The 14,081-nt window shown below is 41.3% G+C and overlaps 1 protein-coding gene across 5 annotated transcripts; it reads left to right on the top strand.

The window, feature by feature from the left end:
- ppef1 (protein phosphatase, EF-hand calcium binding domain 1) lies at window positions 1-14,060 on the top strand. Of its 5 annotated transcripts, none has more exons than XM_052063109.1 (19): window positions 1-163; window positions 1,102-1,231; window positions 2,128-2,157; window positions 3,065-3,192; window positions 3,290-3,350; window positions 6,039-6,202; window positions 7,349-7,463; window positions 7,602-7,648; window positions 8,284-8,450; window positions 9,237-9,273; window positions 9,352-9,501; window positions 10,016-10,152; window positions 10,239-10,479; window positions 11,568-11,753; window positions 11,831-11,973; window positions 13,080-13,186; window positions 13,261-13,424; window positions 13,682-13,766; window positions 13,838-14,060. In XM_052063109.1, the coding sequence occupies exons 2-19, from the start codon at window positions 1,189-1,191 to the stop codon at window positions 14,047-14,049; spliced, it is 2,217 nt and encodes a 738-aa protein (XP_051919069.1). In that variant the 5' UTR covers window positions 1-163; window positions 1,102-1,188; the 3' UTR covers window positions 14,050-14,060. The 5 variants fall into 5 exon arrangements, with proteins under 5 accessions (XP_051919069.1, XP_051919070.1, XP_051919067.1 ...); XM_052063110.1 differs by having other exon boundaries at window positions 10,236-10,479; window positions 13,856-14,060; XM_052063107.1 differs by having other exon boundaries at window positions 10,236-10,479.
- Window positions 14,061-14,081: the final 21 nt, after the last annotated feature.

Here is a 14,081-nt window from a genome sequence, read left to right as displayed (position 1 = left end):
CTCCTCCTCCTCCTGGGCTGCACAGTCTCCACCTCAGACGTAAGCATGAAATAGCGACTGCAATGGAAGAAGTACCTGAACATCCTCTGGTGGCGTCGAAAGTTGGATGTGTGGCACATGGAATGCTCTGGTGTTTTGTGCCTCGCTTGTAAATATTGTGCAGGTAGGAGAGTCGCTTGCTTTCACTCTGTTGGCATCGCTCAGGACAAAGAGCCTTGCTGGTGTTAAGGAAGCAGGATTATCGCATGCTTTCGTTCACCCAATTGTTTTTGTAATTAGCTGATTAAAATTACATTTCATGATTTGTTCAATTTCAAATGCAGTTCCTAGTATGCTCTTTAAGTCTAATGTACAGTATTTTAGACCAAAATTTCGATCAGTTATCTGTTTACCTTACTAGTGCAAAAAAGAACATTGAAAGTCCAACCCAAATGGATAGGACAAGGTTTCGACAGAATTATTTAATCAAATATGGAAGTACTGTAGCGTTCATATTGGAACTTGGGTATCACTGATATACTGTCTTTTTTAGTTTTTCACATTTTTTACATCATCAAATTTTAGCTGATGCTTTCTATCATATTGTTGCTGTGCTGTGAAAAACACCCATGTCCATTTTTGTCATTGTAAAAAGTTGTTTATATTAATCGGGTGTCAAAAACGCGGACACCGTATTCATTAAAAATGGACATGCATGTGTTTTTCACAGGACAACGATTATATGAAAAACTAAAATGCCTTAAATTCAAATTCAGTTGGCATTTACTCAACAATTTACCAAAAAATGTACTAAAATTTCATACATTTTGATACAATTTCTAAAATTTTAATCAACATTCAGATGGCAAAAATTTACAAATTGTGTGCTAAATGAAGTTTTTTTTTTTTTGGACAAGTCACTTTTGATGGTCAAAAAGAAGTGAAGGCTCTTGTAGCATTGTTATTCCATCCGAGTTTTAATTGGAATCCACATTTTAAATGTTAATTGATATTTTCTAGAATTGATTTATTTGTTTATACCTTAACTTCAAATCAAGGGCACAAGACTTTGTATTTTGTATTCACCTTCTCTCTTTCTGTCTCAATGGTGTGTTGAGCAAGCCCGCCTCACCATAAACGCTGTGCCAGACTCCACCTGCACGACGTGAGCCACCTTTTTCCATTGATGCTACTTGTGAGGTGTTCATCATGGGATGCGGCGCCTCGATTGCCATAGAGACGAGGGTAACAGGTACTTAGGGATTACCATGACTAAAGTTGTGAAATTCTTTTGGCAATGATGTCTTTTAAGAAAGAAAAATGTAATTCAAGGTTCTTCACCTTTGTTGGATGATCCAGCAGAAACAATTGAGGTGTTGCATTGTTATTCAGTGGAAGTTCAATTCACTCAAACTGAAAGGAAGCAATTGAAGACGCATAGACTACTGATATAAAGGGGTAATGAGCATCTGAGTGAAATTTCAGGATGAACCTAAAATGAACCATAACCCGGAACCTTAATTTGATCTTCTCTAAACTTTTGAATTCACGTCCAACTGTTTAGTGTTTCTTTGCCTTTTGCACAAATTGCTTTTCTCTAACAAGGAGATATGATCCATGAATCGAGCAACACATTTCTAATGGCGTCCACGTCTATGCCTTTCTGTGACTCCCCCAGTCTCTCTGCACCTCTGTTGTAACCTACTGATGACCCTCAAAGTGCTCCTGATGAATTGTTAGGTGTCGTCTTAACCTTACAATATCAAAATGAGACCAGCATGATGAAGAATATTGTTTTTATACTAATCTGGTTGACCCAGGAAATGCATTGGTCCATTCATGGATCAAACACCTGTTGTGAATTTTCCCATTCAACTCCTTGTTAGCGAAGAGCAAATGGCGGCATTTGTCAACAGACTACCGCTGTACGTTTGTGACAGATGCTTCTGATCTCTAGGGTCTCCTCTTCTGTTGTTTGTCCTGAAGGCTGTGTAATTTGCGGCGCTTTTCCAGTCCCGCTGTAGCTCTGCCCTCCCTGGTGCCTTGTTAACACTCCGCCCTTAAGTTGTCGCTGTGTGTACGTTGCTTTGCAAGTCATTCTATTCAATTAACACGTTCCAATAATGACTTCTCTTTTTCTTTCCACAGATGAAGCAAAGACACCCAATCCAGCACTAAGTAAGAACAAGTTGTTTCTTAAAAACAGTCTGATATGGCCATGACCCAATGCTGGTCTAAGTGGACAAACACAATGTACTACTTGCAGATAACTACGGAACCCCGTTTCAGCATTTGTTCAATATCAGTGATATCCGGCTCCATGCACTAGTGTTTCCTCTTTGTGCTCACTAATTAGACAATTCAGCACACTAGTCAAACCGCTAGGTCATACTAGTTATGGTCATGTGATCGACAAGGCAAATGTCAAGGTCTAATTATAGATCAAAAGGTCAAGATACTAAAATATACATCCATCTTGGAAACGGTTACGGATTTGGAATCCTTGTTGAATTTCCTTTCCAACAATACCTGTGTTGTGAAGATTGACTCAGTAGTTCCAGAACGATAGGGATTCAAAGGAAGGCGGCCACCCCCCTTTTTGCAGAACACATCAAAGTGTCGTGGCCCGTAGCTCCCAATCCACTGCTCTGATTGACTTAAAATTTGAGAGTTATTGTTGTGCCATCACGAGAAACAAGTACACAAAGTTTCATTAAAATCAAAATAAGTGTAATTCAACCCACTGGGTGATTTCACGAAATGACCCTTCTAGTGAGGCACAAGATATTAACTTGAATTTTTTTCAGACTAATGAGGACAGTACTAGAATAAGCACACGAGCACCACGTGAGCATTTACTTATTAGCTTCGGGCCCAAATACCAATACAGTCAGTCTCCTCACCTGTAATAAGTCAGAGCACTCATCGAATAACTATGGCACACAAGTCAAATGATTGTGACCTGTAATGATTTTTTTCTACTCGTGCCTGCCACGACCATTTGAGATTTCTGCATCCTGTTCGGACAACTTTGGCATTCTAGTAGCACAGCTCAATGTTGCTGCATGTTGTGTCGCCCACATAGCTATGAAGGCAGCTGTGCTGATCCAGCGCTGGTACCGCCGCTACATGGCCCGCCTGGAGATGAGGCGAAGGTACACATGGAACATCTTCCAATCCATCGAATATGCCGGTGAACAAGATCAGCTCCAGGCGAGTCTCCAGGACAGGAAATACTGTGAGATGTCAGTAAAATGCCCTGTAATCCACACCTCGCTGCGAGCTTTTTGTTTGATTGTGTTTTCCTCAGCTGTCCGGTTTCTTCAGCTTCATGCTCGACAACTTCACACCGCTGAATGGGAACGGGCCAGGTATGATGACAACGATACACTGCATAAACTATGCAATATTCCCAGTTGAATCAGACAACTGAAGATGGACTTTTTATTTTTACTTTTTTGGCATATTTTTATGTGATGTTTGGTACAGTGAATAACTCAGCTCGATAAGCATCAGTTTGACAGATAGTGCACAAAATTATTTTTAAAAAAGAGGCTCAAAGCTGTTTATTGCCACTCCTACTTGAACTTTACAATCAAACGAAAGCTAAACCAGAGAGAATTACATGTTGTCAATTTAAAAAAGACCAAACAACTTTGCTGCAGAAATTCCCCCGCTGGCTTAATACTAAAATATAATAGGAAACGTCATAGAGGGTCAAACAAAAGAAAGTCCCTCAAAGCAATGGATGTTTGTACACAAGTAGTGGAGCAACACATTTTGATAGGTACAATATTTGCAGGAATAGGGTATATTATTTATCATCTGTAAAAAAATGAAAAAAGATTCATGAGTCTTGTCTGTATTATACTGCCTCCAGTGGCTAAGGTGGACACACCCGAAGGAGCAGCAGAGCGAATTGAAGCATTAAATCATCATGCACAAACTATTTAATTCCACGTTTTTATGGAGTATTATATTGCATTAGGGCGGCCCGGTAGTCCAGAGGTTAGCACGTCGGCTTCACAGTGCAGAGGTACCGGGTTCGATTCCAGCTCCGGCCTCCCTGTGTGCTGTTTGCATGTTCTCCCCGGGCCTGCGTGGGTTTTCTCCGGGTCCTCCGGTTTCCTCCCACATTCCAAAAACATGCATGGCAGGCTGATTGGACGCTCTAAATTGTCTCTAGGTATGAATGTGAGCATGGATGGTTGTTCGTATCTGTGTGCCCTGCGATTGGCTGGCAACTGATTCAGGGTGTCCCCCGCCTACTGCCCGAAGACGGCTGGGATAGGCTCCAGCACCCCCGCGACCCTGGTGAGGATTAAGCGGTTCGGAAGATGGATGGATGGATGGATATATTGCATTATAAATGTATATGGGGGCGGGGGGCATTAGGCTGGAAGAGATTTTGGTAGTTTAAGATGATTATGATTTCAGATAGAAGTGTTTTGAAATATGAGCATGGCCATGGAAATAATTAAACCTGTATCACAAGGCACCACCACAGAATGTTTAGCTCTTTGTTTTATGTGTCAGTTTCATCGTAAACTTCAGCTGGGGGTGACAAATAATCAGCTTGAAGCAAGCACATTTGGAATCTTATTTAATAAATGTGTTCAAAGTGTGTGTTCACTTTTATGCTTTTTCGACATCATTTGTTTTCACCTGGTGATAATTAGGGGTTCACTAGATCCTTTTCACCACTCCTTTAATAAAAAAGTGGATGTTTCTGTACATTACACACATAAGTATTTAATAAGGGTGTCAGCAATTGAAATGGTAAAATCACATCATGTTTGTATGTGTTTGTATTCAGCCTTCAGTCAATCAAATGACACACCATTTTCATTTGCCATGCTCTTTATTTGGATGTGAAAGCCCCTTTGCGTTGCCTAGCAACTAATGTGAACGTGGCGTGTGGCACTGAGGCAGCTGTGGCTTAAGGGGGCACTGACCCACTCATTCATCTAAAAAGCCTTACGCACCATTGTAAAGCTAATCCTCCTCATCTAGATGGTCTTCTTTTGAGTCAAATGAAGTGATGGAAAAAGGCCAGACCCTTGTTGCCATTTATGACACACGACATCTGTGTGGGGCACAACAGAGGACATTTATTTCGTCCTTGGAGGCAAATACACAAAGCATTGACGAGGGTGAATCAAGGCTGTTTAGAGATAACTGTTTGTGATTCTTATATAAAAGGTGTGCCCGAAAAGATGACATCATTTTGTAGTCCAATAACATAACCAATTCTCACTGAAACAATATTAATTATAAAATATGAGAAAGCCTATTTAATTTCTTTTTCCTTGCACAGTGATTGTAGAGGTGGTGTGCGAGAAAAGCTGTCGTAAGGTGACCATTTTCAGTTACTTGAGGATCATTAAAGTGATGTCTTGGTAAATCAGCCACAGAGCACAAAGTGGAATAAACTATTTTTGTCTCTAAAATTGCTTGATCCCTCTGCGGAACCCCTCGTTCTGCTTGGTAACTTCAATGCTCACGTGGGCAATGAAAGTGAGACCTGAAAGGGTGTGTTTGGGAGGAACCGCATCCCCACGATCAGAACTGGAGTAGTGTTTTGTTATGGGACTTCTGTGCTCATCAAGGATTGTCCATAACGAACGGCATGTTCAACCATAAGAGTGTCCAAATGTGGATTATACACCCTTGCCTGCGGGGCGATGATTGACTTTAATTTTATATCACAACTGATTTTTTGTTATTGTGATTTTTTTTCATTATATTGTGAAGATTATTTGTGATGATTCTGGAAATCCAGCAATAAGTCGAACACTGCTCGTTCAAACTGCAGATCAAAATCTTAACCAGAGAGCATGCAGCAGCATTTTATATTTAAGCATACCGGTACTCTTTCCTAAAAGATTTTCACTTCATCCAGTTTTAAATATACAGTTTGAGATGTCTGTGTTTCTTTTTTTAACAGTTAACAACACTTGCCCAATTGGTTTAGAAGAATAATGTTGCTGTCATTGTAACCCAGCAGTACATCTGATTCTGCTTTGTGTTCCCATGACTTCCCCCGCTGTGGTCAATAGATCTGATTTCCCAGCTTCTGGAGCCCGTGATTGACCCCTGGTTGGACCGAGAGGCCTGCTACGATTCCATCCACGTTCCAGAGTCATACGTCGGACCGCGGCTGTCGTTTCCCCTCTCCGTGTCGGACACAAACGCTCTTCTCAGTGCCTTTAAGGAGCAGCAGGTACATTGTGACTCCTTTAATTGTCACATATTTGGAAAGCTGAAAACCTTGATGTACATTTTAGTTCCATGTTCTCATACTGTATGCTTTTTGTTCTCACTTTCCATAAAGCCGTTTGACTATTAACTCAAGGTTGAACTAGTAGGTCAAAAAAGGCACAAGTAATAGAAAATGTGATTGGTGTGTGGAAATGCCACAAAGTAGTGTCACACATTTTAAGGCAACAGTGTTGGGGGTGGCATTACTTGTGTACATCATTGCCCTGAATCATCTTCTTACTAGTGAGGCCAGTGAATAGACTAGTACATGGCCCTTAAGCCGGATATTGAATAACAGCTCAAATGGCTTTTTGGAAAACTGTTCATGCATTTATTCCTGTCAAATGTAGAACTTGTAGAATAACTAGGGTGCACTATTAGAAGCACTTTCAATGCCTTCCACCACTGTATGACATTTCTGCACACCAGCAGGACAACTTTGTCATACTTAGTAGCACAACTTAATGTTGCTAGTGAGGCGAAATTACTTGGGTCCAGAAAGTGACTATTGCATGACACATTCCAAGTAGTTGGGCCTAGCAGTGCTACTATAAGATGTGAACATGAAACTTTATACCAAGGATATCTTATAAATGCTCAGTACAGTTGTATTTGTGATTGTTTGTGATAGTCATTCTCCGAGTGTGCTGAATTGTTTTCCTGCATGCCAATGCAGACTTCAAATAGGACAACTTGTTACTCATGAGATAAAATTACAATTTGTTTTAGAAGCATTTTATTAGCACTAGGCAATTAGTGTGTCACACAGAGTGTGCAATAGCAAACCTACTGCCATAAGAGTGTTACTAGTCCAGTAATGAAGTTTACGAATGAGGCTTGACTACCCTAATAAAAGACCCAAAAATGGCACTAGGAATGGTAAACAACATTAGTAGTGAGACACAGGTGTTCCACTAGTGCGCTGAATAGTCTTGTTTGGAAGGACAAAGAGGATACTAGTACATAGACCTTAATCTGAATATGAGGGTTATTGATTTCCATAGAGACGCTTAGTAGTAGGCCATAAATAGCATAGTGGAAACACATTACCAGTGAGAAAGTCTACCGGTGCAGCCTTAGAACGTGACAAGGATCTTCTGCTCCACAGACTCTCCACGCCAGATATGTGCTGCAGCTACTGTATGAGACCAAGAAGCTCCTCAAACAGATGCCCAACATCATCCACCTTTCCACATCTTACACCAAAGAGATCACAATATGTGGTAGGTGGACGTTGCATACTCCAAACAACAGTAACCTGCCTACTGGTTAAAAGCTGGTTGATGGGCTTTAAAAACAGCCAGTCGCGTCTTCATCTTCATTTAACTGTCCTCTTTATGCCTTTATTCTATTTTGTGTAGGTGATCTTCATGGGCGACTTGATGACTTGCTTCTTATTTTTTATAAGGTAAAGAATGTCTTGACAGTGTGATTTTGGTTTTACAACAAGAGTGTTTTACAGATTTTGGATAAACCAAGAATTTATCAAGTGTTGTAACCGTGGGAGCTGCATTTTCCTGTTGCTACTCAGTCGTGAACCACTTTGATCAAGAAAATGTACAAATTGGAAACGTACCTTAGTAAACATATATAAATATATTCAGTCAGACAGGTGTCTTACTTCAAGGTTAGAAAAATAGCAACCAAAATAACTCATACTTTAAAATAAATCATTGTTCGCCATTGTTCCAAAGGTAATGTAGAATGATCTATTTATACCTATACTTAACAGTGGAAGGCTTAAAATAGAACACAGAAGCTTTAAGAAAATGAGGATGAACATGACAACACCATGTACATAAATGAATGTAGTCAAATTAAAATTGTGTCACACTTGCACAAAAATTCATTTCGATCCAAGTACTAATGTGTGCTTTTTGGGAAATTGCAACATCGATAGTTTGGTGACTGGTAACCTCGAAACTTCAGATTTTGGTAGCCTCGTCAAGTGAGCTTGAGCTTGTTATTTTGACGAGGTGAACGCAACCCACTCGCTGAGAACCTGCTGCATTCCTGTGGCTAATTTGACTTTCTATTGATCAGAATGGCCTCCCCTCTGCTGAGACGCCATATGTGTTTAACGGAGACTTTGTGGACCGGGGGAAAAAGTCCATCGAGGTGGTCATCCTCCTATTTGCTTACCTTTTACTTTACCCCGACTACATGCATCTGAACCGAGGAAACCACGAGGACCACATCATGAACCTCAGGTAAACAGGAAACAGAGTATAAACACAGGGGGGGAAAAGTATGTTCGCTTGTTCGTAGTCTATCATTTTTTAAAATGTTTTTGGTTCTTTTTTGACTAATCTTTTAAAAAAAGTGTTTTGTTCCACTTCTTGAATGCGAAATATAATTCATGTCCATGCCCAAAATGTACAACTGCATATAAACTTTGTATTGATATGTATTCCAACACCTGACAAAAATCTTCATCCTTTGGAAGTATCATTACCGAATGCCTTAACACAGCAAAAATGCTTCATAAAAAGTACAGTATTTTCTGCACAATAAGGCGCACCTAGAGCATTCAGTTTTCTCAAAAGGCAACAGTGTGGTTTATAATCCAATGCGCCTTATAAAATGGATCAATACACTTGGACATTGTATTTTAAAGCGCATTGTTACAGCTGCAGCGGTTGTAAAAGCTCAATATAAATAAAGCTAAATAAAGCTGTATTGTATTGTATTCTTATAGCGTAGCTCCATCTAGTGGATGCATAATGCAACCGTAGCCACTATTGTAGCTACTATTCTATGTGCCTCATAATGCGCTGCGCCCCATATAAGAAAACTGTTACAAAATAGGCCATTCATTGAAGGTGCTCCTCAACTCCGAAGCGCCTTACAGTGCAGAAAATACGATAAGTGAGGTGTACGCAAATGGCCATCGAGCCTAGAGTTAAAAGGTTTAAATAATACCTAAAACATGAATCAAGGGCGATTGCGGACCATAACCTTGGAATTAATCTATTATTGGGGGTGGTTCATTCCAGATATGGGTTCACGAAAGAGGTCATGCAGAAGTACAAGGTATGACTTAGCAGTGCTATCATGATTCGTTGATGCAGACACTTCCGTATATAAGATGTTTTACGTCTCCTGTTACAGGCTAATGGTTGTGAGATCCTGCAGCTTTTTCAGGACGTCTTCAGTTTTCTGCCCGTTGCCACAGTGATAGACGGGAAGGTCCTAATTGTTCATGGGGGCATATCAGACCAGACTGACCTTGACTTCCTCAGTGTCATTGACCGACACAAGGTCAGGAAGTGAGGCAAATATCTGCACGTTATATAGATCAGTCTCCAGTAGTCCGAAAAATTAATGTACGGCTTATTTCGCTCCTGGACCAATATAGGCCAATGACAGCATAACTTGTAGAGCTCAGACCTACCCTGATTATGCTCAAACTGGGGAAAGGAACACAATTTTTTTTCTTATATTATTCAATATATGGGTCATTCCAGAATTTCAGGATATACATATTAAATCCAAATAATCCGTGCACAGAATACAGAAACATGCACTTGTGCTGACACAGAATAGAAGTGTAGCTCAACAGCAGACACATATTAAACAGAAGTAACTGGCTCTGTAATTGTCCGACAACCAGTCCAAACCCTCGTCTCACCCAAATGTCATTCAAAGTCAGTATTTTATTCATGTGAAGCGCAATGTGAGTCCTCTTTCTAGAAACGTGCTATACTAGATAAACAACACTGACTGACTGACTGACTGGGGTATTTGTGCCTCACATTATTTACTTATTTACCAGGTTAAATCTGCGCTGAGGCTTCCCAGACGCAGTTTGGAGCAGCTGGATAAGGGGCAGTCAAAGAAACAGATGAAAAGAATGAGATCTACAGACACTTCTCGCAGTCACCCTAAAATCCAAAGAACCCCAAACATGAGGTCAGAGCTCAACTAGAAGGGGATTCCTATCAGACATCATCGGTCCTCTCATCTTAAGGCCCTTTCTTTCTGTTTCGCTTTAGAAGGAGGTGCTCCAGACTGAGCCAGCAAGACAGCTTTGCTTCCATGTCTTCCTCCTCTTCCTCATCCTCTTCATCATCTTCTTCACTCTGCTCACCACACCCACCATTGTGCTTTTCACCTCATCCGTGCCCGTCGTCTCCCAATATGCCACACAACATAAACATCCTCCAAGTGCCTTTCCTGGATTCTGCAACCTCCATTCCGCCTCCTTTGCCTCCACAAAATGAGCAGGAATGGAAACAGGTAACAGGTGGCAGTACAGTGTTCGCACACATATTCACAATTTGTAAATTCAACTATTCGTTTTTTGTGTTCAACCCAAAGACACTGATACTAGTTGTACTTCTGAACAGAATTTTGCTTTCTGTTGCTTTGGTGCAAACTTGTGGCATCTTGGGGCCAAGGAGCTATGTTTAAGTGAGGGGAGAAGCTTCATTGAGGCAGGCCATTGTGTTGGCTCAATAGAAGAGTAGTTATTTGCCACTATCTTATGGCATCAATGGGCAATTATAAGCCTCTTAGGGCAGGGGGGTCATCTTGGGCCTACTCTGGGGGCAACTCTAGTCAAGTAAGGTGAGGAGTTTCATTTGCACAAAAGTAATCTTGTGGCATCAATAGGGTACCTATTATAAATCTTTTGGGGTTGCATCGTGTAGCATCTGAAAAATCTGAAATCTAGTCAAGTGAGTTGAAAGGCTCATTTGGACGAAAGTAATGCTGTGCCATCATTTTGTGGCATCTTGTTGTTAAGGAAATATGTAAGTGAGTTCAGGCTACTGACCCACCCATCCATGTTCTGATCCATTTATCCTCACAAGGGTAGCAGGGGGTGCTGGACAGGGACACCCTGGACTGGTTGCCAGCCAGTTGCAGGGCACAGATAGACAAACAACCGTTGCCGCTCAGAATCACATCTAGGGACAATTTAAAGCGGTCAATCAACCTACAAAGCATGTTTTTGGAATGTGGGAAGAAACTGGAATACCAGACGGGGAGAACATGCAACCTCCACACAGGAAGGCGGCCGGAATATAACCCACGACCTTTGCAGTGAGGCAGACGTGCTAACCAGTCAACCACAATGCCACCTTGAAGCTATTCAGTTGGACAAAATTAGTGCTTTGTCATCATCTTGTGGCATCTTGGTTCCGAGGAACTATATTGAAGTGAGTTGAGGAGTTTCGTTTGGACAAAAACAGTGCTTTTCCAACATCTTGCAGCATCTATGGTGATTACAAACTTGTTATGGGGTAGTCCGCATTTTTTTAATGTTAATAATTCACTCGTCACGACAGAGCCCTCTACACTGTAGCTCAAACACTTCCCTGTAGATTGTGGATATACTGTGGAGTGACCCCAAAACCCAAGAAGGCTGCAGCCCAAACACATTCAGAGGTGGCGGATGCTACTTCGGTCCTGACGTCACACAGAGACTGCTGCTCCAACATGGCCTGCAGCTGATCATCAGATCCCACGAGTGTAAACAGGAAGGTTATGAGCTGTGTCACAGCGGCCAGGTAGCTCAAGTACACTCATTTGCTTCCCCATTACCATATTTGAAATACTGTAAAACACATTTGTTGTTATTCTCCAGGTGATCACCATTTTCTCTGCTTCCAACTATTATGAGGAGGGAAGCAACCGAGGGGCCTATATCAAACTGGGGAGAGATCTGGTTCCACGCTTCTACCAGTACCAAGTCAGCCGCTCAACACGCAAACTCACGTTGACTCAAAGGTACATCAGGTGTCTGTGTGTATTAAATTAGGGAAGCAACCATTAGTATGTTTAATCCAAATCGTTACGACCACTCAAGTGAACTGACGGTGCATGTTCTAAGAACCGGCAGACGTTCATAACACATAAAGCATAAATTATCTTGTAGATCATAACCAGATGGATCGCAACAATGAATTAAAAAAAATCAAGATTAAGTTTGGGGGGTTTCCTTCCACAAGTACTCTGACAAAAAAGATAATTTTGCATCAACATAATTGATTGTATATTTAAATATTGGATAAATAAAATAAAATATTGCTCACTAAATGTATTCCATATCCCAGGACACATTTGCTCATCTGTGTCAGATGTATAACTTCACCAAGAACTTAATGTTTCAACGGTGCAATTTGCAAAACTGAACAGTGGTCAGAATTTTTTTGGGGGGAGAAATCCATCCCCAAATATACCCAGCAGTCATTCACCAGCCACACCAAAAACAACCTTCTATGGTAGGGGTGTCAAACTCATTTTTGTCGCGGGCCACACGGTTTCCCTTGGAGGGCCGTTATGAATTTTGGGAAACCATATAAATGTTTAATCACCTCCACATATTATATATACAGTGCACAACAAATTGATCATAACTACCTTGGTTTTAAAATCAGAAGTCAAGAACAATGACTGTCATTGTGGATTACATACGACAATTACAAATTTTGGTTCCGGCTTTAGCAAGCATCATTGAAGTTGACATGCTTTATTTGCTTTCGCGGGCCACATAAAATGGTGTGGTGGGCCAGATCTGGCCCCCGGGCCTTGACTTTGACACCATGGTCTATGGGGAAAAAACTACCGAAGACTTAAACTGGGAGACTCCACACGTGGAAATTTTCGAACTGACACACTTGCTTCAATTCAACCTTTGACATAAATGACTGAAAACCGACACAAACAATGTGGATAGTAGTCAACGGGAACAACATTACGGTAACTACAATGGCAGTCAACCTGCTCTGAGTTTGGCTCCTGAGTTTAGTTTGTAGTGCAATGCGGTTACAAATTAAATGCTATTTAAGAAAACAATGACTCATTCTGATTTTGACGTTTGACTGTGTTCACAGAGTGCGAGCTGCTGAGGGTTCAGCTCTCAGGGCCCTAAAAGAAAAAGTGTTTGCACATCGTTCCGACCTCATTGCAGGCTTCCAGAAATGCGACCAGAATAATACCGGTGAGCATCAAGCGCTGTTGTTCCCCGTGCTTCTAGGCATTCAACGTTTTTAATACACTACCACTAATCTCTAGGTAGGGTGACAGTCAGCGAATGGGCTCAGGTGTTGGGTTCTGTGCTGAAGCTGGACCTGCCTTGGAGGACCCTTTGTCCTCATTTAGCTCACCTGGCACCAGACGGCAGTGTGGACTATCAATCCTGCTTTGAGGATATGGGGGCAAGGATTCAGCTGCCTCAGGTTAGCAGACCATATACACTCTCCGAGCCACAACATTCAATCAAGCTGGGCAGTCACATTTATCCAACACATCTGCTTTCTGCACCATTACAAACCATCCATCCATGAATCCACTTTTGATAAATTTTTTGAGGTAGAACTTTTGGATCTTTTTTTTTATATATAACTGAAAGAGCCGATTTTGATTTTCTTACTGTATTTTACCCATGCTGCCAACACATATCTATTGAAATTCCTACTTTTCTCCTCTCATTTAGGTCACACCTAACCTGGCAGAAACTTTGTTTCGATACAGGACAGACATTGAGATCATATTCAACATCATAGACAAAGACCATTCAGGTATGAAGCAATGCCGTACTGAATGATTTGGTTTTCTTGAAATTGGTGAAGACCTGTGTTGTTATATTCAGGTCTTATTTCTATCGAAGAGTTCCGTCACACGTGGCGTCTCTTCAGCGCTCACTTGGGGGTGGACATCACCAACGGAGCCATTGATGACCTGGCTCGAAGCATCGACTTCAACAAGGACGGCAGTATAGACTTCACAGAGTTCCTGGAGGCCTTTAGAGTTGTGCATAAGCTCGACAACAAAGATCAGCCACTCAAGACAAGTGGAGAGTAGGCGCCAGAACTTTTGTGAATGGATGGCGGATC

This window comes from Hippocampus zosterae, chromosome 4 (assembly GCF_025434085.1).
Source record: "Hippocampus zosterae strain Florida chromosome 4, ASM2543408v3, whole genome shotgun sequence".
NCBI classification, from domain to species: domain Eukaryota; kingdom Metazoa; phylum Chordata; class Actinopteri; order Syngnathiformes; family Syngnathidae; genus Hippocampus; species Hippocampus zosterae.
Note: the sequence above shows the minus strand (reverse complement) of the source record. Positions and strands in the feature narration are given on the sequence as shown.